This window comes from Bolinopsis microptera, chromosome 6 (assembly GCF_026151205.1).
Source record: "Bolinopsis microptera isolate Bmic1 chromosome 6, MBARI_Bmic_1.0, whole genome shotgun sequence".
NCBI lineage: Eukaryota > Metazoa > Ctenophora > Tentaculata > Lobata > Bolinopsidae > Bolinopsis > Bolinopsis microptera.
Window position 1 is genome coordinate 18,161,574 of NC_087077.1, and position 24,148 is coordinate 18,185,721.

The 24,148-nt window shown below is 36.9% G+C and overlaps 1 protein-coding gene across 7 annotated transcripts; it reads right to left on the bottom strand.

Annotated features, from left to right (window-relative positions):
* Nucleotides 1-1,054: 1,054 nt before the first annotated feature.
* Nucleotides 1,055-23,583, bottom strand: LOC134817561 (fragile X messenger ribonucleoprotein 1 homolog B-like). 7 transcript variants are annotated; one of them, XM_063826745.1, is made up of 16 exons: nucleotides 23,412-23,553; nucleotides 23,111-23,163; nucleotides 22,727-22,984; nucleotides 22,393-22,567; nucleotides 18,792-18,908; nucleotides 18,491-18,589; nucleotides 17,514-17,650; nucleotides 17,028-17,119; nucleotides 16,709-16,801; nucleotides 16,504-16,604; nucleotides 16,150-16,290; nucleotides 4,140-4,272; nucleotides 3,932-4,039; nucleotides 3,252-3,562; nucleotides 2,990-3,097; nucleotides 1,055-2,384 (listed from the first exon to the last, which is right to left on the bottom strand). In XM_063826745.1, exons 1-16 carry the CDS (start codon nucleotides 23,532-23,534, stop codon nucleotides 2,211-2,213), a joined length of 2,223 nt encoding a protein of 740 aa, XP_063682815.1. In that variant the 5' UTR covers nucleotides 23,535-23,553; the 3' UTR covers nucleotides 1,055-2,210. The 7 variants fall into 7 exon arrangements, with proteins under 7 accessions (XP_063682815.1, XP_063682814.1, XP_063682812.1 ...); XM_063826744.1 differs by having other exon boundaries at nucleotides 1,055-2,381; nucleotides 3,932-4,051; XM_063826742.1 differs by having other exon boundaries at nucleotides 3,932-4,051.
* Between the last annotated feature and the right edge of the window lie 565 nt (nucleotides 23,584-24,148).

The following is a 24,148-nucleotide window of genomic DNA, read 5'->3' on the forward strand; positions in this document are numbered from 1 at the left end:
ACCGAGTCTAGTAATTGTTTAAGAGAGTTCTCTGGCAGTTACGAAACTCGAGAGACTGTGGGATACTGAAGGGAAAGGAAGCAGTTCTAACGAGCTCTTCTCAAACACAAGGATATAACTTGTGAACTCGGCTAGTATATATGAAACATTTGTCATGGAGTTGTAGAGGGAGTTATGTGCCTCGCCGGGCTAAAGTAGTGGATGACCTTGCTGTACGGCAAGTTAAACAAGGATCTGAAACTACTAGGTTCCGTACAGACTCAACTCTGCACCCGTGTCAATATGTTCATTATATGCAAGCCTCTTGATTTATAATTGGCATAAGGACAAAGAAATGTTTTTGTGTACGGTCCAAGAGTTAACATTTTACAATACTGAGCAAGAAGTACTAATATACGGCTGGCAACATGAACAATCTGCACTGTATGCCACAAACCGTGGTCGTACAGTTGCAGCATTATCTTTGTTAAAGATTATTTCCCAGTAACAATTTGATTTGACAACTTCAATCAATGGTCAATTGTTTCCATCTATCTGAAACAGATTCTACCAATGATGATTCAAGATGCATACTTATGATAAGAAGTAATCATGTCTAAAATTGTTCTTTTTTCTCCAGCATTCCAGATTTTCTATTGACGATTCAAATTGTATTTGCTAACAGTTAAAACAATGCAGTAGTACTCATTTTTCTATCGTGTTTTGCAAAACAACATATTTCCTATCGTGATTCCATCCAACATTTTAGAAATCGCAGTCAGACCGGCCCCTTTTAAGGAAATAAGCACTTGCAATGTTTTGACTAGTTTAAAACATTAGCAATTTTCCCAAGGAATATGGCACAACTGGGTGGCAAAAAGGTACTATCACTCATTACTCAGCTTTTAAAAACGACCACGTTATTTACAATTTACAACACGACATAGCACTCCAGCATGTGACTAACTGGACTCATTAATGATCTATTGTTGAGCTCTGAGAATGGCTGCCACCTAGAAAACCGTCTACCCCTTCTAGAATTCCAGGTTTTTAATACAAGCTAAAAAGTCTCCTATTTCTCTGACAACAAATAGCAAATAGAAATATAATACATAATTTTGGAACGCTACAATTTAAATAAATTACACAAACCATTTCTACGTCCTACAATACCATTGATTTAACAAGAAACTATAAAAATTGTTACACTCAATTCTTTATTGACCATTAAAACCTCCTCAAAACGTCATAAACATTAAAATTTAACTTGAACATAAATTTCAAATAGAATTAGAAACTACAGGTCAACTTCGAACTCCGGACCATTTTAACTACATACGATAGCCGGAAAATTTAAAAATAAAATTAGGTCGGAAAAAAATTTGATGTACGAAATCGTAAGCAAATTTTAAATTTTTACTTGATGATACTATCAAATCCTGGACCAGTCTCGGAGTTCGTGGTTTCGCCGTGAATAAATTATTGACAAAAACACATATATAACAGTTCTATAACCTGTTGATAAGGATCACAGAAATTTATTCTTTAGAAAGTAGCCGTTTAGACTCAAGAGTCAATACCAACTAGCGAAGTAATATTAATAATTTAAATATGATAACAATAATAATTTAGATGTAAAAAACAATCAAACCGCAATTTGCACGAGTTTTCACTAATTTAGATGAATCAAATTTATTGAAAACTTCTAATTAATCGAGATTCCTAAAAATCGCGGTTTTATTGTATTAAATTACGTTCATATGTAATGCATATTTGTGATATTTCTTTAGAAACGAAAACTTCGACATTTTACAATTGGTCCAATTTAAGTCGCAAGGCGTTCAGTGTTCACCTTCGTTATTAATCTGCAAACCGGATCTTTAATGTAACGTTAGGGTTTTCTGACTAATTTAGTACTACATAAATGTAATTGGTACTCTGAATTTAAACTTGAATCAAATCTAACGATACGTTAAACGTTATACTCTTAAACTTTTATAGCTCTAAACTTATAGGACTTAAAAATAATGGTGTAATGTGACACGACTCACACGCATGAAAAATAGTGAAAAATGAAAAATACCACGTCGAAAATCTAACAAGAATAGTGGTCTTTACAATTACAACTTGGTAAAGAAGTTGTACAACATAATATTACTTAAATAACCGTTTAACGGCAAATACTACAGTTTAACTTAGTCTTATAATAGCTTCCAATTGTAACTAGCAAGCTAGTTAGCCGGGCTAAACTCGCACACTAGAGCCTCATTGACCATTGTCTGTAGGATCTGTTCCCCCGCGTTCTCAACTACTTTTGTGATGTTCTCGTTTTCCTTCTTCTGGTTGTCTACCTTGACGTTCTGGTTGTTAATCGTAGTCGGTTGGACGTTTCGGTTGTTTTCCTTCTGAAATAACAGTTAGTAAAATGTAATAAATTATGTGGTATTGGTCACAAAGAATCTTCCTGCCCATAATTAGGTCTGCTTGAAATTGAATTGTGTTCAACCATAATTTGGAGGAATTTATTTATAATCTCTCACAATGCGTTGAGGTTGTGTGTATGCGATTATCGTTAGGATATTAAATGCCCAAAACAGTAGAAATTGTGTAATGATTCGTGGAGCTAGTAGATAAATAGATAATATGCATCGTTAACCGGGAAAAACTGGACTGATTTCTGTTACTCAACAGAGGTTTGCCGTTAATTTCAGCAGCGCTGCGCTGGTGTTGATAATTATAGCAGCGCTGGTGTTACTTTAATCCGTGCAGTAGGATTCGTTCATAATTCTGATTAATTGAGCGTTTATCAAGCAGCAAAATTTGTAACTGAAGACTTGTACAATTGCAGTTCTTTAAAAATATCCAAAATTGAGGCCCCTCGGCCTCGCAGTTTTATCAGTTCAAATAAGGCTAGATATAATGATACTCATATTCTTTGGATGTTAATAAAATTATCGGATAATCGTCGATCCCCATCCCAGACGGAAGGACTAAACACACGAAGACTTACATCTTCATCTTGGAAGGTTACGGGTTTATCAACGGTGCTGATCTGTTCTGCCTTGATCAGGTCCTCTATAGCGGCTTGCTGTTCAGTTCTTACTTCCTCTGCTTTCGTCTGGGGAAAATGGAAAATACTTTAATAGACTATGGTCCACAAATTTTATCAGGCTCTACCAGATTTAGACGACAAGCGGCGTTTGCTTTCTAACCAGGCTTGATAAAAATAATAACTATTAACACTTAAAACCTATACAGCGAAATGTACATACCTTATCTCCGGCCAAAGCAGAACCAATCTTCTCATTGGCTAACTTGATGTCCACTCTCGGTTTCTGCAAGACAGGTTTAGACAAGGGCTTAGTTCCAGCAGGTTTATTGAGTAGAGGAGTAGATTTACTGGGTAGACTGGCCCGGTGATCTCTACTGGGGACTGGACGAGGGCTCTCCCTGACCCTCCTTCCAGCTGGGTCACGTACGTGGGTACGGTACGTCTCACGGGGAGCGTTATCTCGAACGTTCTCGCGCTGGTATTGGGGTCTCCGTTGTAGTGGCTGCCTGGGGCTCGGGATCTTTGATTCTTCTGAGGTGATAGGGTTTGTTCACATCTAATAAAGACGTGAATTAAACGTAATTTTTGAGATATTTTCTTTTCTTCAACACTTTACAGTTCACAGCTTTTAGTCTACTAAATATTTTTCGTCAACAACAAAAACAGAGTACGTAACATCTGGTACAATATGATGACCTGAAAATCGCATTTTTGCAGCAAAATATTAACAACAACATTTCCATTCGTACTTGTTGAACGGTATTTAACACCATACGTTTTTACACATAAAACGATTAAAAAACGATCGCAATTTTATACTCTGATATAAAATATTGCTACTCTAATATAAAATATTTCTATCATATACAAAATTAACGCCTAGATAGAAACTTTACTGACCTTGCAGCTGTACTTGTTTTATATGGGCCTCGTGTTTGGCTGGCGGAGGGGGAGCAGGCTTTACAAACTCAACTTCTAGGGGCTCTGTCTGTGTCTCTATTGTAAGACCTGCAGCCATAACTTGAAAGAAAAACTTGATAGAATCAATCCCACCCAGATACCTAAGAAATCACTTTTTTTAAATAGTGCAACTCATTATAAAACTCACGTTCAATCCTGGGCATGTCCATGGGGGGCAGTGTTGGAGTCTGGTTGTGATCGATGGTTGCCTGCCTGGTCAACATAGCAGCGGGAGTAGAAGTACAGTCAGGTACCAGTGGTGTTACACCCTTCTTATCTGCCTGAGAGAATTACGTTATAACTTATATTATATAACACTGTAATCTAACACTTCGTTAGTAAAACAATATCCCAAATAGTTTATGAGTCCTGCATGAAGGATTAAGTTATCTAAAATCTGAGAGTCTCCACTCAGTTTTTCAAACAAATAGTTGTCGACGTTTCGGCCCACGCCTTTGTCATGGACAGCTATTTGTTTGAAAAACTGAGTAGAGACTCTCACTTTGTCCCAAAACATCAATCATTATATGATCGACCCACTCAAAAGAGCGAAAACAGATTATTAAAATTACGTTATATCAAAACCCTTTCTATTCGTCAGGCATCCCACAACACATAGTTTACCGGTGAAAGTTTTACCGGCCTTTTGTTTTTCCAGGACTTAGACCTTATATTAGTACTGCCAAGGATGATGTGATTAGATGCTACAGTTATATTTTTAGGTCTGTAAATGTACTATCTTTATTCGAACCATCTCATGTTTATTGTTTATTGTTTGATTGTGTACCTGAACTTATGCACTGCGTAAGGAAATTATGACTCAGCCGACCGCGCCACATACCTTGGCTCCTATTTTGCTACATTACTATAATTTGCTACCATTAACACTGAACCTGCTATCAAACCAGACTGACCATCGCGAATGCTACCGGCTGTCAGATTTGGTGGAAATAAGTGATCTGACCTCCTCAGTGATCAGCGATGAATTTAGAGGGAGGCATGATGATTGTTGATAGAATGCGATAATAATGTCTTCCATCTTCCGATATTTATAATTCCTATGACACCTGCTCGGCTCAGGTACTTTTATAATTTTGCCTCTCTAAATTGGTCACTGAGATGGTAATGGTATCATTGAAAATGGCCCCATCTCCCCGTTTTTAATCTCTATTGAAAGTTATCGCTCTGTAGTCTGTTCTCCTATCTCCCGAATACTCAGACCTAATCATCTTAGATTCTCAGTAGCTAATAATAGTAATTACCGGACGTGACCGGTCCAGTTAAATACGAGTTCAACCATATTCGGTATTCCACTCAAGCAGCTAAACCAATTCCTCGTCTTACTTTGGGTCAATTATTTTTCTCCTAATTCATTTAGTTTTGAAGAAATTTGTTGGAAAAGAAACTAAGCAAGTCCTCTGTTATTGTTATAACTAATTATTCATTATCCCTATCCTCTCAGAGAACGAGTAATTATAATGAACAAAATACCAAGATCACCGAGTCCATAATATTAGTTGTTTGAGTACAAAAATTTTCGTTCCCCTGTGTTAGTTTATCATTAAGTTGTTGCTTCACTCTTCAGGGCATAATGATACTTATCACAGTGCAATGATGAATACCGACCTTAATCTCGAACATAAGTTTTCATTTGTAGTTTTTACATGGTTTATTGAAAATGTTTTATTGAAAATGTATGTGCGGGTAAAACTTGAGCCTAAGACGTTCTGCCCCCGTTCTTTTCTATAATAAAAGATCTATTGTATTGAGTATTTGTAATAAAGCGATTTTATGATATTTTTCTGAAATATACAGGGTGGGCCAAAAGTCAGTGTGCAAACGTTGGCCTTAATAGCTCAGTCACTGAGTGCCCAATTGAAATACTTCCTTCTGGTATGACTTAGTACCACCACTGGTTCGAGGAATTTGTCAACTCGAAAAATATTCGCGTTCATTTTTTTCAAATGGAGGTTCATTTTCACATTTATTTGATAGTTTGGATAGTCGGATCAAGCTAAATGTTATTGAATTGTGTTTGGCCATTCGAATTACGTTTGTCCTGAAAGAATTAGAACTGTAGCTTCTCATATGACCGAGATATGAAGCATAACGAGTTTATTCATTACGTGTGATCAGGTGATTGGTCTACCTAATCACGTGATAAGGTGACCCCGTTAACTGCCCCGTTAAACATTATGGGAATTGTTAAGGGTGCCCAATTAAGGTGTCGTGTCACGGTGTCACATAATCACCCAGTCAATTTTGTTAACGAGATACACAAAATGCTTGATAACTTCGTCATTTCTAATCCGTTTTGCCTCATGTTTTCAGATCATATGCAACATTTGATAATCTACCGTCTCTGAAAAAAATTAGGCGTTCAGCATGTTCAGAGAAAACAATATAGGTGTTTTAATATTGAATGGGCGTGGTCTAAAATATTCGAATTTTCAAATTTTGACGACGGAATCCTCGAACCAGTAAGTACAGTATGCCATCTGCAAAGCAACAGCTCTCAAATATAAAACACGGCGGAGGTATAAGACCCAACGTTTGCACACTGACTTTTGGCCCACCCTGTATATTTCACATATTATGTAAGCCACCTAACCGCCGGAGTAGGTGGTTCGACTAACGTTATCAACGATCCCTTATGAGGATGCTCCAAATAATAGGGTCCACCGGTTTAAGTCCTGGATCGCCTCCAGGTCCCAGAAATTCTTATTTAATAAATTGGAGCAAACAAACTACGATCTGCTTACGGGACAACACTATGTCAGATACCTCAATACAAGCTTCCCAATAACTTTATTGACGAAACTCTAGATCTCTGTCTCACGGGAAAAGCTTAAAAGATCACCCGAGAACGGAGACCTACTTGATCAAACTCTGTAATTTGATTAGCTTGCTGGGCCGGTATCAGCCATATAGTGGGAGCTGAGGCACGTACGTCCAGTGCACCAAAAGTGGGGATTTTGTGATTCCTGTCCGCCGCTTTAAAAGACTGTATTTAAGGTTTATCTCTGTATCTGTAAAACAATTATCTGTTCTTTAGTGGCAGTCCTCCGGCCTCAACATGCTGACGGTGACTCGTTACTCGCTAGTGACTCTGAATAGTTTCTTACGTCGGCAAGGTTATCAGACCGGTAAATTGAGAGTTTTATTTTTGTTTTTTATTGAATATCTAAAAAACGATGACCGTTTGTCTCTATAAGTTGTCCCTGGCTGGATCAATAGTTTATAATAACGATGCACTAACGACAAGCTTAAACTTAGCTCCATGAGACAGAGCACGACTATCATTTAAAAGATAATGACCGGTGATTAGACAGGGTAGTCAGACCAACAATGCTGAATTTTTTATCATTTAAATATATTCTGACATTTTTTGACTCGTATATGAGCTGCTAAATGCTATTAGCTTTGATTGCTCACAGCTTTCCAACCTATTTGCAGAATAGAGACAAACAGTAGTTTAGTCGCATGCAGCGTGCCAACTAAGGAACTAGTCGATATTCAATACGCCTGTTTTCACTGCTCGAGCATTATATAAGTTGTGATGAATGCCGAGGCAGTGTTATCATTTGTTAGGGTAAGCTACAAATTTTACAAAAATTTGTGTTTCCTTAGTTTCTTAAGCAACTGTTAAGCTGTTATTGTAATATTGCAATATCTACGACTTTTACACAACATATAATGCCTCATAATTTCGTTTATTTTTAATTCTCTTTGCTGTATTGTATATTATGTACTATTTGTATAAGTTTCAAATCATGTGGTCTTAACATAAGGTCATGGTCAAAGAGTACATAGTGCTATTTCTAGAAATAGTAAATATGTACCTCATGTGACCCATCATAGTCAGGAAACATTCTCAGTCATTTAATCAGACTCTGGTCCAACGCGGATAAATTCGCTTAACATTAAAATTAAGCCCAATTTGTAGTCTTCAAGACAGATGCCATCTCAGGATATTCACAGTCATGGTCGTCTAATTCTATTCATTATACAGAGAATTAGACACTTGGCCAATAAGCTGTTTTCAACTATGTACAGGATACAGGGTTTACGTTTTGACTTTGGAGAGAAACAGTACACAAATTTTCTTTTGCATACCTTGTTCAAAGCTGGTAATTAATAATCCCACGGTCATCTATAGTACAAACATTATCATGTTTATGATTGCTATGATTATAGATATTTACTCATTGATTTCCTTGTTAATATTCAAAGTATTTATTTTAAACAGAGGGCTCTACATTTGAGATGAAAAGTTTGCATTCATTGCGCCATCTTTGATATCTGCTTGAGTGCTCGACTTATTGTTATGGGAGGAAAAGTCAACAAGTAAAATGAACTGAGATTATTTAATAATTTTTTGCTTCGTTGACTGAGAGTGAGTAACTGAGGTCTGTTCCTAAGCCGAACCATTTCCATATTATCTATTTCATTTCCATCAACAGTGATATTGGCTGTTATATTTCTGACAGTTCAAGCTAAGATCTACAATGTGGACTCAGCATGTAACGTAGTATCAATAGTCCTGAGCCTGAATAGCCTAATATTATGGGATAAACCTTCCATGGTAATGTTCCATCCTGAATAAACCGCACATAAACCAGTCTAGGGATGAGTCGGATGGCGAGACATATCGAATCTAACTGTCACTCTAACTACTTCTAACTCTTGTCGTTGTGGTGAAAATTAATGGAATTAGTAGTTAGATAATGCACCTGGTACAGGTTTCGCATCTAGAAGAAATTCTGAAATTTGGTTCAAAGATGGGAAACAACTGTTTGTCTCCAGAGATTTTTCGTTGCTTTACAAATGAATTTTGATGCAATTTAAAGCAGCTGTTTCCTGTTATTTGATACTAGTTTTATTATCTTTTTGTATTTATTGATATGATAAAAGAATGCAGTGTAGGTTATAAACCTCATACTTAGTTCACCCCAGCCCAAGTTTTCCTAGGGCGCCCCTATCGCTAGAGAACATCTTTTATAAATCATAGTGGCTGTAGTGTACTCAGGAGGCCATGAAACAATCTTCAGACTTATATTTATATTTTACATGGACAACTTTAAATCAACAATTTGAGAAAATCATTATTAAATTTTATCATTATATGATTATCTTGTTGCACTCGCAGCAAGTTGTGAGTTCTCGCCACAGTAAATCTGATAATGACAGAACGCAGCAGCTCAGTTCTTTAATTGCTGCCGCATTGATTTTACACACTGTCTGGTTTATCTGAAAGTGCATAAACTGGATGTATAATCATGTGATTAGTGATATATAATATATATACTGATAACCACTGGCGACTATCATTATTCAATTGTGGTTACTGTCATGGTTAAGATTCTGATAAGCCGATTCGGAATGTTCAGTGACCCGTATAAATTGAAGAACAAAACTATTGTCCTCTTCCTCTTATATAGCTAGTATAAAGATATTTATCAAAACACAAATAAACTAAATTTATCAGCCTTCTTTTCTATATTTTGTCATCACTTTCTAATTCTTTAGAATTAAAGTCGTGAATCTTCCTTTAATTACCCTAAACCTCAGCTGTATTGCTCCTCAACACTGGCTGTTTTCTAGTTCGGTAATTAACGCGTATTTTCCCAGAAAACGTGTCTCAGTCTGTGATTAGCACTTGTCATGTTATTTCAGCTGCTCGTGCATGACCGTGAAATATTTCGTATTACTTTACTGTTTTTCAACAGTAATAGGCAATGATAACTATTGAAATGATATGCATAAGATTGTATCGTATGTAACCATATTGATTATGTTATCGGCAATAAACAAAGGCTAAGATGGCAAAAAAGTAGATGAAAAAAAAGAAAGAATTGTAAACCTAATAATAAATGCTTTTGGAAGATCAAATAATGTTAGGACGCAAGGTCTTAGACTTGATTGCTATTATATTAGAATTAAAATGTATGGATCTTTCCTGGGAACTGGTGAAATTTCTCGATATTTCTTCATATTTGAACGGTTTAATCGTCGAACACTACAGATTATAACCGAAAAGAACAATTTGTTCCGGGAACAAATGCTTTCATAATTTGCGTTCTGATTATTGCCGTTAAGGTATGATGATTAGCGAATAGCGATATAACCATACAAATTCACCAACTTCACTTCGATAGTAATTTATCCGGTATTCGTTAATGGCTTCAATGCAACATCAGCCTAGGTTGACGACAATTTCAATCGTTTTTGCGAATGTTGAATACTTGATGAGATATCTATCAATCTTTACACGATATGTAAACGGGGTTTATTTGTTATATTATGTAAATGTAGTCTTGTGTAGTATTAATACCAGTTAAGTATTATGTAAATGAGTAGTGAGTACTGATTTGAATTGGAACATCGAGTTCCGGTCTGCAGGGAGGGGGTTATTCGAGGGGGATTATTCGAGATCAAACACAAGAATATATCTTTAGACCATCTGGAGTAAATAAAGTCTAAAGCTGGTAAGTAGGCAGGTTAGCATGTATGCCAAGCTAGAGCTGAGGTTGTAACTGAGGTTAGCTAACAATTAAACTGGCGTGCAGCCTGCTTACTATACAGGCAGGTGTGACTTCAATTAACTCATTAACTGGAACATGAACAGTAATGAATTTAGGAGTTTGAATTCGAAGCAACACTCACGATTAAGTGAGATATTACAGATATTAAGAAAAACCTAAACCTCATGACCCCACATCTAGAAAGCCGGCAGATAATCTGAGAGGAAATTTGGATTTTGGAGGAAATTTGAGGCATAAGAAAATTGTTCAGAGGGGAAACATTGATCTGCGAGGAAGTTTAAAACTTTTTGGATGTGGGCTCATTATTCTCGGAACCATTTATATTTATAACTATAAAACCAACTATAAACTAACACGCTAAACTCAAGTAGATTACAAGGCAGTAAATAAGATGATCCCAGCTAACAACGAGACCCTATTTGGAGATTGGAGCGCTCTGAAGCGGGGAGGTGCCACGACGTGGGGAGTGCTGACCCTGCTGCTGTCTCTCGCTGGAAATTCCATCATCCTTCTAGCTTCCATCCAGCACAAGGCTGTGCAACAAAGCAAGATGACTGTGACTTTAATAGAGCATGTGGCGGGATCGGACTTGGGAATAGCTGTTTTAGGTATTTTACCCGATGTTGTCACTTTGTTTGCTTTTGATTGGAGAGTAGTTGAATGGTTTTGCGTTGCCAGGTTTGGACTTCATGGCGTTTTTGTTTCAACCAGCACCTACTTGGTGTGCGCCCTGAATGTCTGCAAACTTTTTAGCTTAAAGTTCCCCTTGCGAAGTAGGCTTTGGACTAAAACATTTGCGAACTATATGGCGATAGCGATCTGGACTTTCTGTTTCGTTGCCTCCGGTGCGATTACCGCTATTGCAATGAAGTTTGAAGAAATGATCTTCGACTTCAGACTTAACATGTGCATGTACAAAGTAACCACCGACCCAATGAAGCTTGTGGGTATAATCCAGACCATGCTCCAATGGACAATCCCTAACATAGTGGTCCTATCTTCGTCAATATGGATCCTGGTGATAGCTAAACGTAAAGCTCGACTGGTGAAGCGGTGGCGTTGGAGAAGTGTCCTGACTATTTTGCTGATTGCGGCAGTCTATTGTGTGTCGTATTTGCCGTTGAGCACCTGGTTCACCATAGTCAATTTTGTGTTGGTAAAAGGAAAAGCTATGGTTGAGACCGTTAATAAAGCTGACGAAACAGTCTTGGTGTACGTAGAATATGACATGAAAGGAGATCCCCTATCAAATTTCGGTTACTCTACGCTCTTTCTTCTCCTCTGCATGCTCACATACTTGAGCAGTGTGGCAAACATTTTCATTTACTATGTGTCCATGAGCAGTTTCCAGAATGCCATGAACGGGTTTCTTCGGATAAAGGCGAAAAGGAACCAATCTCTTAACTCATCAACGACCAAGAAGAGTGACAGTTTAATAAGAGTAGTAAACCATAATCCTTGTGTGGCGGCAAGTTTGTAAATACTCATGTTCGTGTTCCCTGTTTATGTATTACTTAAACAATCAACAATCAATCCATCCAATGAACCGATCGTACACTTCCTCAGTGGATTCCTCAGATAATCTGCGAGAAAAATTTTAATTTTGGAGGAAATTAGGTGGCAAAGAGGACATTTTTTGAAGACCTGACCTTTTTTAAGAGCAAAAGACAATTTGGGGGGGGGGGGGGGGAATTGATCTGTGAGGAAATTTAAAACTTACTGGATGTTTGATCATGACTCTAGTTACTATTTATAGCTAACACGCTAAACTCAAGTAGGTTACAAAGGCAGTAAATAAGATGATCCCAGGAAACAACGAGACCCTATTTGGAGATTGGAGCGCTCTGAAGCGAGGAGGTGCCACAACATGGGGAGTGGTGACCCTGCTGCTGTCTCTCGCTGGAAACTCCATCATCCTTCTAGCTTCCATCCGGCACAAGGCTGTGCAACAAAGCAAGATGACTGTAACTTTAATAGAGCATGTGGCGGGATCGGACTTGGGAATAGCTATTTTAGGTATTTTACCAGACGTTGTCACCATGTTTGCTTTTGATTGGAGAGTAGTCGAATGGTTTTGTGTTGCCAGGTTTGGCCTTCACAGCGTTTTTGTCTCAACCAGCACCTACTTGGTTTGCGCCCTGAATGTCTGCAAACTTTTTAGCTTAAAGTTCCCCTTGCGAAGTAGGCTTTGGACTAAAACATTTGCGAACTATATGGCGATAGCGATCTGGACTTTCTGTCTCGTTGCCTCCGGTGCGATTACCGCTATTGCAATGAAGTTTGAAGAAATGATCTTCGACTACAGACTAAACATGTGCATGTACAAAGTAACCACCGACCCCATGAAGCTTGTGGGTATAATCCAGACCATGCTCCAATGGACAATCCCTAACATAGTGGTCCTATTTTCGTCAATATGGATCCTGGTGATAGCTAAACGTAAAGCTCGAATGGTGAAGCGGTGGCGTTGGAGAAGTGTCTTGACTATTTTGCTGATTGCGGCCGTCTATTGTGTGTCGTATTTGCCGTTGAGCACCTGGTTCACCATAGTCAATTTTGTGTTGGTAAAACGAAAAGCTATGATTGAGACCGTGAATAAAGCTGACGAAACAATCTTGGTGTACGTAGAATATGACATGAAAGGAGATCCCCTATCAAATTTCGGTTACTCTACGCTCTTTCTTCTCCTCTGCATGCTCACATACTTGAGCAGTGTGGCAAACATTTTCATTTACTATGTGTCCATGAGCAGTTTTGAGAATGCCATTAAAGGGTTCCTTCGGCTAGAGGTGAAAAGGGACCAGTCTCTTAACTCATCAATGACCTTGAAGAGTGACAGTTTAAGGAAAGTTGTAAACCATAATCCATGTGTGGCGGTAAGTTTGTAATTACTCATTTTCATGTTCACTGTTTATGTATTAATTGAATTAATCCATCCAATCGTACACTTATCTTCCTCAGTCGATCGAACATTGATTGACGGATAGTATCTGCCATCTAGCTACAAACTATGTTCTTTTAAGGATTAGAAGGTATGTTCCTCGTGCTATCGCTTTAATTGTCAGTCTTTAAACCGATCGCTAAAGAACATTGATTGATAAGCATGATAAGAAGATTTAATCGAACGTATCTATCGGCTGGTAAAAAGCGCGCCAAACTTTATGTTACAGTAAATGCGCGGGCTAGATACTTTATTCATGATTTTGCGAACCAAACTAGCGGTAACAAATAGTTTTGGTTGCGCTCCATGTAGGGTAGGAGAATTTGTGATAAGAGAGAAGGTGTAGGCCGAAGGTTTTTAACAATGTTAAAATAAACATGCTCTCTTGCTATTTTGGTTCATTAGGTTATCAGTGATTTTATCGAATCTTTGATAATTATTCTATACAATTGTTAGTTTTCACTCTTACGAGAGGGTCGAATGTCACGGTCGATCATTATTTTGATAAGGGAGACAAATGAAAGTCTCAAATTCAATCAAGTGAAGACTCTCGTGCTTCGTCTTATCAAAAATGGTGGTTTCAATCCCAAGAAATTTAATGATAGAGTCATGATTTTGCTCTGGCCATTGATCTTTCGTTCTTTCTTCAGAAAATTAAAGGATTACCAAGTTAAGTAAGAGCAGCAGAAAACCAATGCCGACAGAGATTTTTTAAGAAACCGAAAAACACCAAGAAAGAAACCAATGCTGAAGTCAGGATTTCTGCGGCTCACTCGTCCCCAAAACTCAAACAGTACACGGTGATAAAGAAGGTAAATTGTCAGTTCCAATCAAAGACCTGAGTCAAAACCCAACGATTATCACATCCAACTCATCCAAATTGCACCATCAAACAAGATCTCTTATCATCTCCGATGTACTGCACTTTCTCAATACTTATGTAGTCAAACTGGATCAGGTTGATTAGAATCTTACAGAATGAGTTATCCAACTTTACAAAATCCCACCCATCTCGCAATTTTGCAAATTTAGTTCGGTCGATATCAAAGTTCAAACTACAATTTTTCACATTTCTGGTAGTTGAAATAGATAACTTTAGAAATGTTCCGGAAAATAACTGCGTTCTCTGCAGTTATAGAAATATTCCACAGTTTCGATACACATTTTCTTTTAATTCCATATGATTCAGTCAATGGAGTGAAATGTAAACTTGATGTAATTTTTTTAAATTGTTATTTTATTGAAAATTGTTTATTATTTGACATTACATTGTTGAATGTTAATTTGTTTTGACTTAATAAATTAATATTGTGAACATTAATTTTTGAACATTTGTTGATAATACTCGAATGAAAATATCAACTAGTTATCAAAGTTGTTTCGTTTTAACCAAGTTTATCGACTATAAATTAGTCATTGAATAAGGTTCTCGTTGGGAGACGATTTCTTTAATATGTAAATGCAAAGCTTGGAAAATGAATACAAATGTTCAAAGGCACATTTAAGGCCGCCCCACTTTAAAGCACAGAAAATTACACTGAGCTGATAAGCTGAGCTATACACTCGATGTAACTTTACACACGCTTGTTTATATCACATTTAAAAACTCAAATCAGTGCTGCACCTAGTTGAGGTTTGCACCTTATAGGCTGGGTATTCTCCGGTATTCTCAAAGCAGATTTGGCGGGAATTAATGAATTATCACAGGCGCTGTGTATGGTGAAGTTCTGGGCCAAGTTATGTAATGGACGTAGGTCGTACATAATATTACAGATAAGACTATACATAATATTACAGATAAGAATATACGTTATTACTAAATTCAGGTAATATAGATAACTGTTATAGTGACAGTGCGATTATATCTTGAAGATGACATTTGAAAGTATAAAATGTGTAAACTTTGAAAGGTAAATATCTAAATAAGCCTGGTAGTCACTAGGGTGGATATCAAAGTGAAACTAACTTGGTCGTCACTAGAGTGGACATCAAAGTTAAACTAACCTGGTCGTCACTAGGGTGGACATCAAAGTGAAACTAACCTGGTCGTCACTAGAGCACTAGGGTGGACATCAAAGTTAAACTAACCTGGTCGTCACTAGGGTGGATATCAAAGTGAAACTAACCTGGTCGTCACTAGGGTGGATATCAAAGTGAAACTAACCTGGTCGTCACTAGGGTGGATATCAAAGTGAAATTAACCTGGTCATCACTAGAGTGGATATCAAAATGAAACTAACCTGGTCGTCACTAGGGTGGACATCAAAGTGAAACTAACCTGGTCGTAACTAGGGTGGACATCAAAGTGAAACTAACCTGGTCGTCACTAGAGTGGACATCAAAGTTAAACTAACCTGGTCGTCACTAGGGTGGACATCAAAGTGAAACTAACCTGGTCGTCACTAGGGTGGATATCAAAGTGAAACTAACCTGGTCGTCACTAGGGTGGATACTGGATACTAATTGAAAACTAACCTGGTCGTCACTAGGGTGGACATCAAAGTGAAACTAATCTGGTCGTCACTAGGGTGGATATCAAAGTGAAACTAACCTGGTCGTCACTAGGGTGGATACTGGATACCAATGTAAAACTAACCTGGTCGTCACTAGGGTGGATATCAAAGTGAAACTTACCTGGTCGTCACTAGGGTGGATATCAATGTAAAACTAACCGGGTTGTCACTAGGGTAGGGAGGGGTGATTGGAGCTCGAGGAGTGAGCAGAGGAGCAGTTCTAGGTGAAGGGTTGCAGTACAGCTTACTCCTCAACATGCTGTCAGCGTGCAGATTCTGTTCTGCTAGAGCTACTGTATCCTGTAAATTATAGATACACTACATCGGTAAATTGCAAAATTATTGCTCATGTTAGCCGTAACATGAATAACAGAATAATGGGGTTGCTTTCAGTGGCCGCCAGCGCAGGGGGAGGGTTAAGGGCATAATTTATAATTAGTCTTTCATAAGTTGAGAAATTGTATTTCATGATTTAAAACAGGAAAACATGCACAATTAAGATGACAGACATACCTTGGCATGTTGGACTTGACAATTGGTAAGGATCTTAGAGTGCTTCAAAGCGAGCTGAGTGCCAGTGAAGATAAACCTCGTTATCTGACTTTCTGTACCATCTGAAACAGCAAGATCATTTGAAGGACAGGTTATTGGACGAATTTGTTTTGGAAAATGTTGGAAACTCTCCAGAAAATACAATGTACGTGTTTGAAAAGTAAACCTGGGTTCAGAGGATTATCCAGTCTAACTCTGACACAACCACTTTCGTCTACAATCTTCTGTATCGTCTGTCCTTTTCTTCCGATGATGCGAGCTGAAAGTATTCAATAAAAACCAATACAATATAATAGATATACAAAGAGGCAAAGCGAAGGTCAAAATTAGTTTTTAATCAAGAGCTACCTGCTACAATTGTTAATTTTACGAGAATGTCAACGTTAACAAGTTAATGTAGATTTTAGTAGATGTAGACTTTAGAATTCGGAAATATAGTTAAACTAAATATACAGATTAAACGGTCAACAAAAAAGTAAACTGACATGCAATATCCCGCTCCACTTCGATAATCAGCTCGCTGTACTCCAACTTGTTCCGGGCTTGTTGAACAGCCTCCTTAGTCTCCCCAACTATTCTGAAAGGAGACGTGAGGTTAGTGATACAGTGTTCAATGGTTGCAGGTGGGGAAGCGCCACTTTCTACAGGTAAGCTTTTTTATTAGTCCAAACGAATTGGCCCCTTAGTAAATCATAAAGTATCCGTGCCTTAGATTGTATAAATATGCACATTGCACATATTATGATGAAGATAGGTGCGATCTGTGATGATTATAATTTATCAACTATATTAATGATACTGCTAAACAACCTTGATCGCGAGCTAGCTCTTTTGTGATATAAATATAGATACCTGTTTTTCATTGAAGTGAAGTTAAGTAAAAAGTTTGCTTCTACTTCTAGCAAAAATGTATAAAATAACGCAAAGAGAAGTTAAGGGATATTATTTTAGTAAAGAGACATAAAAAGTACTTGAAATGACAGGCTTCCTCCTCCAGATCCAGAGCAATGATGCCGGGAATTCTCCGACACTCGTTGATATTCTTGCCACGTGCTCCGATAGCTAACCCCATGAAGTTTGGATGAATCTTGAATTCTTCTCGATATTGCTGAAATGACATCGACATGCTAGTGAGTATGAGACGTTGGATGTTTTCAAGTACCGCTGTGTACGTTTAGGCTCAATTTATTAACACAAAACTTACCCAATTGATCATCAGATTGAAGAAGCAACGAATGCAATTACTATTTGCGTGTAATGAAATGAGTAAACCTGAAGGGCACGAATAATACACGCCTTAACGTACATTTTACTGCCCCTCATTCGTGTCAATACTAGCAATAAAAATAATCTATGCAGTAATAAACAACGTTCGCTTAATGGACTGACATATTTCAGCATATTTTTCACTGCCAAAGCGCTGATAACAGCAAGCCTTACCCCACTCCGCGCGGCTTTTTAATGCACTAAATCTTAAAGATAATTCTCGCGATAAAATTTTCATCGTCACGCTTGAAAATTTCTAGAAATTAGAATAGCCGTATATTATAACAAACTATAACAAGCAGAATTAAAAGATAAAAGGTTCTGGGACTTGAGTGGTACAAATAAAATGAAAGGCATGCTAATCATGCTCACGTACTGTAATGTGTCGAGAGTTTTTTTTTTTTTTTTAATTTTTACTATTTGACAAAATAATTGATCTTTGTAGTGTGAGTGTGATTTCAACTTTGAGTTTGAAAATATTTTGAAACGACTTTCGATATTATTGATTATTATATTTAATAAACTGTCTCAAAGGCCTTAGAGGTGGCTCTATACGGGTCTTTACAACAACAACAATCTATTTCTAAAGATAATGTGAATGAAAGATGAGAAGGGGGAGGGGGAGCGAGGGCCGGGGGGAGGGGGTATGACTGCTGATGAACGCAGAAACCCCCATGCTAACCGTTTGTGGATTAGTGGTTGATGCGGATGATGTGTTTTGTGATAATTGAGATCTGTAGTTGAATTTATCATCGGTATTCTCCTCTGAAGCCGGTGTGTCCTGAATTTTGATTTTACCGTGAAGAGTTGCGATTTCCCACGTGTGTAATCGTGAATGTCACAAAATGATTAAAAAATAATGGAAGTGATAAAGTGGTTAAATGAATAAAAAGCTAGAAATAATAACAGATTTCTGATTTCAGAAAAAACGGCGATTTAAGGGGCACCCTCACAATTTAAGTAAGTAAAATTTGTTTGAGTACCTGTAATCTATCAGCATAGCGTTTCTTCCGTAAGAGCTGGTCCACTTTTTTCTCGAGAAGGGACAACTGATATTCGAAGCACGCAGAAACGTCTTTATAACATTCGTGGTGTGGAGTCTGATGGGAAATTTGACTGCCATAAAACATTTACAACGCTAACTTGCAAAAATTTACAAAATACTTAATACTTATCTTAGAATTTATGGACACGTTCATTGAAGTTTGAGGAAATTGGTAAATTTCTAAAACAGCGTTTTTGACGATAGTAGTTTAATTTCAACATATATTAATCTAGCGTGTTCATAAGTTCTGAACATTAGCCACGTGACCCATACTCCCATATACACTGCTCAAAAATTAAATGTATTGCTTTTAGGCACTATTATGTAAAAAATGTCACATTTTTGTGGCATTGTTTACCATAGCTGCCCAATTAGCATTTTTTGGTCTAAAATATAGTAGATTAGGTCAATCTAACAATTATGATACAATGTAGGCCTAAAGGGCAGTGATCGAACGGCTTTAAGGCAACATTTCGTAAACTTTGTCACACTTAGAATATGAGACCTCTTTTCTACTGTGAGGTGTCCTCAAAACCCTTTCAACTCATTATTTGATAGTTCTTCTGCCAATCATAGCCCTAAAATATGTTGTTTTGAAAAGTTAACTAATACATGCACTGCACTTGGCTATTGGGAAATGATGTAAATTCTGTCACATTATATGGAATTTGAAATTCTGGGCGAATTTCCGAAATCATTTATATCTGATTTTGGTTTGGAAGGCGGGAAAACTCTATATGAGGACGATACACGGATACAGTTGATTGACGTATAGGGCAGTTGATGTAAACATCGTCACAAAATGATACGAAATCGTAAATGGACACGTTCATGTTGAAGTTTAAGGACATTGGTAAACCAACAAAAATAGCGTGTTCAGAAGTTCTGGACATTAGCCACGTGACCCATACTTCCATATACACGGCTCAGAAATACAATTTATTGTTTTTAGGCACTATAATGTAAAAAATGTCACATTTTTGTGACTGTGTTAACCATAGCTGCCCAATTAGCATTTTTTGGTTTAAAATACAGTAGATTAGGTCATTCTAACAATTATGATACAACATTTGGCTAAAGGGCAGGGATCGAACGGTTTTAAGGCAATATTTCGTAAACTTTGTCACACTCAGAATGTAACGATACCTCTTTTCTACTGTGAGGTGTTCTCAAAACCCTTTCAACTCATTATTTGATGGTTCTTCTACCAATCATAGCCCTAAAATATGTTGTTTTGAAAAGTTAGCAAATACATACACTTATTGGGAAATGATGTAAATTCTGTCACATTATAATGGAATTTAAAATTTTGGGTGAATTGCCGAAATCATTTATATCTGATTTTGGTTTGGAAGGCGGGAAAACTGTATATAAGGACGATGCACGGATAGAGCTGATTCAAGTTAAGGGCAGTTGATGTAAAAATTGTCACAATAATAATAAGGGCAGTTGATATGAAAGAAAATCTATCTAACTAATGCAATGGCTGATGTGACGAAATTTACATTTCTTGACCCTATTTTGAAGAAACATGCCTCGATTAGAATTCAATATTCTTCCAGGAATTATTAGTAGGTTATTATTCAGCAAATCAGAACTCAAGTTTAACAATTCTGAGTTTAATTTTACTAAGTTACCGAAATGTGACGAAATTCACTTTTCCTGCCCCAACAGTATAATTTCAATGTGATGATAAATAGGCATGGGTTTCTATATTTCCTTATATCTGAATTAATCATTTCAAACTATAATTAGGACTGTTGATGTGAAAGAAAGTGTATCTAAATTTTACAATGACGTATGTGACAAAATTTACATTTCTTAACCCTATTTTGAAGAACCATACCCCGATTAGAATTCAATATTCCCCCAGGAATTATCAGTAGGTTATTATTCAGCAGATCATCAGAACTCAAGTTTGACAATTCTGAGTTTAATTATACTAAGTTACCGAAATGTGACGAAATTCACTTATCCTGCCCCAAAAGTATAATTTCAATGTGATGAAAAATGGGCATGGGTTTTTATATTTCCTTTATCTCTGAATTAATCATTTCAAACTATAATTAGGACTGTTGATGTCAAAGAAAATGTATCTAAATTTTACAATGACGTATGTGACGAAATTTACATTTCTTGACCCTATTTTGAAGAACCATACCCCGATTAGAATGCAATATTCTTCCAGGAATTATTGGTAGGTTATTTTTCAGCAAATCAGAACTCAAGTTTAACAATGCTGAGTTTGATATCACTAATTTACCGAAATGTGACGAAATTTACTTTTCCTGCCCCAACAGTATATTTTCAATGCAATGAAAAATGGGCATGGGTTTCTATATTTCCTGTATAAATCCATTCCAACTATAATAAGGGCAGTTGATATGAAAGAAAATCTATCTAACTAATGCAATGGCTGATGTGACGAAATTTACATTTCTTGCCCCTATTTTGAAGAATCATACCTCAATTAGTATATAATGTTACTTTATCACCATCACTATGTCGATAAATTAATTATTTTGCCAACACGGAGCAAATAAAGTTATAATATTTTTTGTGTGACGAAATTTACAAATTTTTACCCTGTTCAGGTGTTGAAATTTATCCAATGTTAACATATCACTGCCATATAATAATTTATATGACCGGCGTATGGTTGAAATATTGTTAATTGATCCATAGTACGTAATATAGGGTGTTTAAGTTGGTATACTAATATTTACTCAATTTCACACATGTTGAGATATCATACAAATTTATGTGACTAAATTTACCTATTTCTGCCTTCTGTATTTGTATTTGCCAGATAACAATGAAATATGTGAACAATTCCAAACACATTCAGCTCACAAAATAATGCTAGACTATTCGGCATTACTTGTCAGGATGTCATAAACATCCCTCATATAAATGTCTTAAATGTGTGACGGAGTTTACATGGTGCTACCATTTAAGGAAAAAAGTCGCTAAATATGTAGATAATAGTCATATACAGCTATTCTATGAATTGGAAATTCGAAAATTTGGTCAAACACGGCAACAAGGGGTCCATATAAACTCCGTCACGGTTTTATAGTGTGACAAAGTTTACAACTCACTGCCGGCCGCATTTAAGCGATATCTTATCGTCTGATAAAGATATCGTTATGCGACAAAGTTTATCTAGAGGATGAAACGATTATCTTAGGGTTAGAGGGTTTATATAGTTTCATAGTGTGACACATTTTACATCATCGTGCCATTCAGTAGGGTCACTAATATTTACCAATATCCTCAAACTTCAATGAACGTGTCCTTATAATTTAACAGCAAAGGACACCAAGGGCATTGGATAAGAAGTTTAAATCGGCTCTTAGTTACTTTCTTTGGTGCTTTAACGGCTCTGATGTCAAATCTTTGCAGAAAAGCAACCGAATTGAAGCCATAGAAATCCTAATAAAGTTGGTGTAAAGTAAGGCAGTTCACAAATCAATGCCATCTTGATTGTGGTGATAAGATATATTATACTGAAAAGGTTTGTGGTTTTATAGACTTACCAATACAACAATCTGGTTGGTGTCCTTGTCATATCTGATGAGACTAGCTCCAGTGTCCTCCTTGAAGTGTGAGAAAGCAGCCTCGTCCAGAACTCCCGGAATGTCAGCACATTCCCTCATTTTATCGGGAACATCAACCGCGTATTTAAAGAACATCGCTTCGTGGATAAACTTGCTGAGGATTGTTAAATTATGATGATTTGCAATAATTTGAAAATTTATATCAGAAACGCGATTATTAGAAAAATTGCTCAACCAGAACAAGCGGACCGATCGTTACTCGGGGGCTGGACAAAGAAATTAAAAGCGATTGATGAACATTGCTGAGGCTAACCTCTGAGTCAAAGGTCGAATCCTATCACGTCCCACTAGGTCGCCGGCATAGTTACTTTGAGAGTTGTTGGTCGGGGAGTAGACTATGGAGAATGTGTTTCTGTCACCACTGATCAAGTTTATGGTAGCTGGCCACCAGCAGCTTGGGTTTGTGTTACTTTTCACTTCAACTTCTTCGTTCAGCGTATAGTTGTAGTTTATGGAATAATCTGGAAGCTTTCGGATCCTCAAAAATGGTATCCGTGTGTCTGGCTTCCACCTGATAAAATGATTCATGAAATATTCGGATCTAAGAGTTGAATAGAAAGAAAGAACGTGTGAAGCTGGTGTAAATGTTCGTAAGAATTTCTCAAACCGCGAATAGTACCATTCAGGTAAGACTTACCCATTTTCGAAGGTACATAGCGCATTGGATTTGAACACATCTATCACCCAAGCCTGAGAAACAATGGTGTCAAATCGCATTGCAATACTATTATCGGTGATCGATAAAACACTTTAAACTTTACGTCAGAACTCAAGAGCTACGGCCTTCAAGTTACTATCTAAGTAAGATAACGATTAGCAGGTAAGTAGCACGGGATAAACAAAAAATCATGGCCTGCCATCTCCAGAATTAAAACGATACCTCTGAGTCCACTATTCAGACTACAAAACGAAAATTGACCGAGAAGCAAGAAACGAACCTTGAACCAAGCGTTGTTGCTGCCGTAGACTTCGACCATTAAGTCGTCAGAAATAGTGTTTACGTGGGTGTTGGGCATGGTTGGGTTTGGTTTTTGCATGGTTGACTCAGTTGAACTTAACATAGGAAGTGATTACAAGATACAGTTCACTGATAAGCTCACAATTCCCGCCTTTAAGATTCACTCCGCAAACGTTTCTAACGATACAAATAACGATTGATTTCAAACGCGCGCGCGCGATATTCATATTATAATAAGTATTTAAAACGTTCATTAAAAAACATAAGTACATTGTAATTTTTGTCTACATCAGTAAAGTAAGTAAAGGAAAGTTCAATTTTTTATGGCTGCTAAAATAAAATGTAAAGTAATGGTTAAGTTTAATATACTGAATGAACAAACTAAACATTAAAAATGGCTGCTTAGTTAAAAATTCGAGCAATAGATAATCCAATATTGTATATTACATATCAAAAACCAATATTTTTGAAAATAGCTACATGTACAAATTGTTTTCATTCTAATATATGACTTTTGTGAAAATTATAAGAACAAATAAATTTAAAAGTTTTCTCAAATGTAAAGTTAAAAGTATGACAATGCGCGGCGCGAAGATAAAAGAAGCATGTTTATTATTTGTTATTGACTATGCCAACCCTTCCCATTTCGAATCGTTGCTCTGCTCTGCACTTCGCAGAGCAACGATCTAGTCGTAGATGCAAAGTAAGAATACTAGT

What these genes read in the sequence shown, in the direction of transcription:
- LOC134817561 (XM_063826742.1), bottom strand. Translation starts at nt 23,534, where the DNA reads ATGTTAAGTTCAACTGAGTCAACCATGCAAAAACCAAACCCAACCATG. An exon ending in CTATGTACCTTCGAAAATGG is followed by an intron (nt 22,985 to 23,110) that starts GTAAGTCTTACC and finishes TCATTTTATCAG; the next exon opens with GTGGAAGCCAGACACACGGA. An exon ending in GGACATGCCCAGGATTGAAC is followed by an intron (nt 4,052 to 4,139) that starts GTGAGTTTTATA and finishes TTTTCTTTCAAG; the next exon opens with TTATGGCTGCAGGTCTTACA.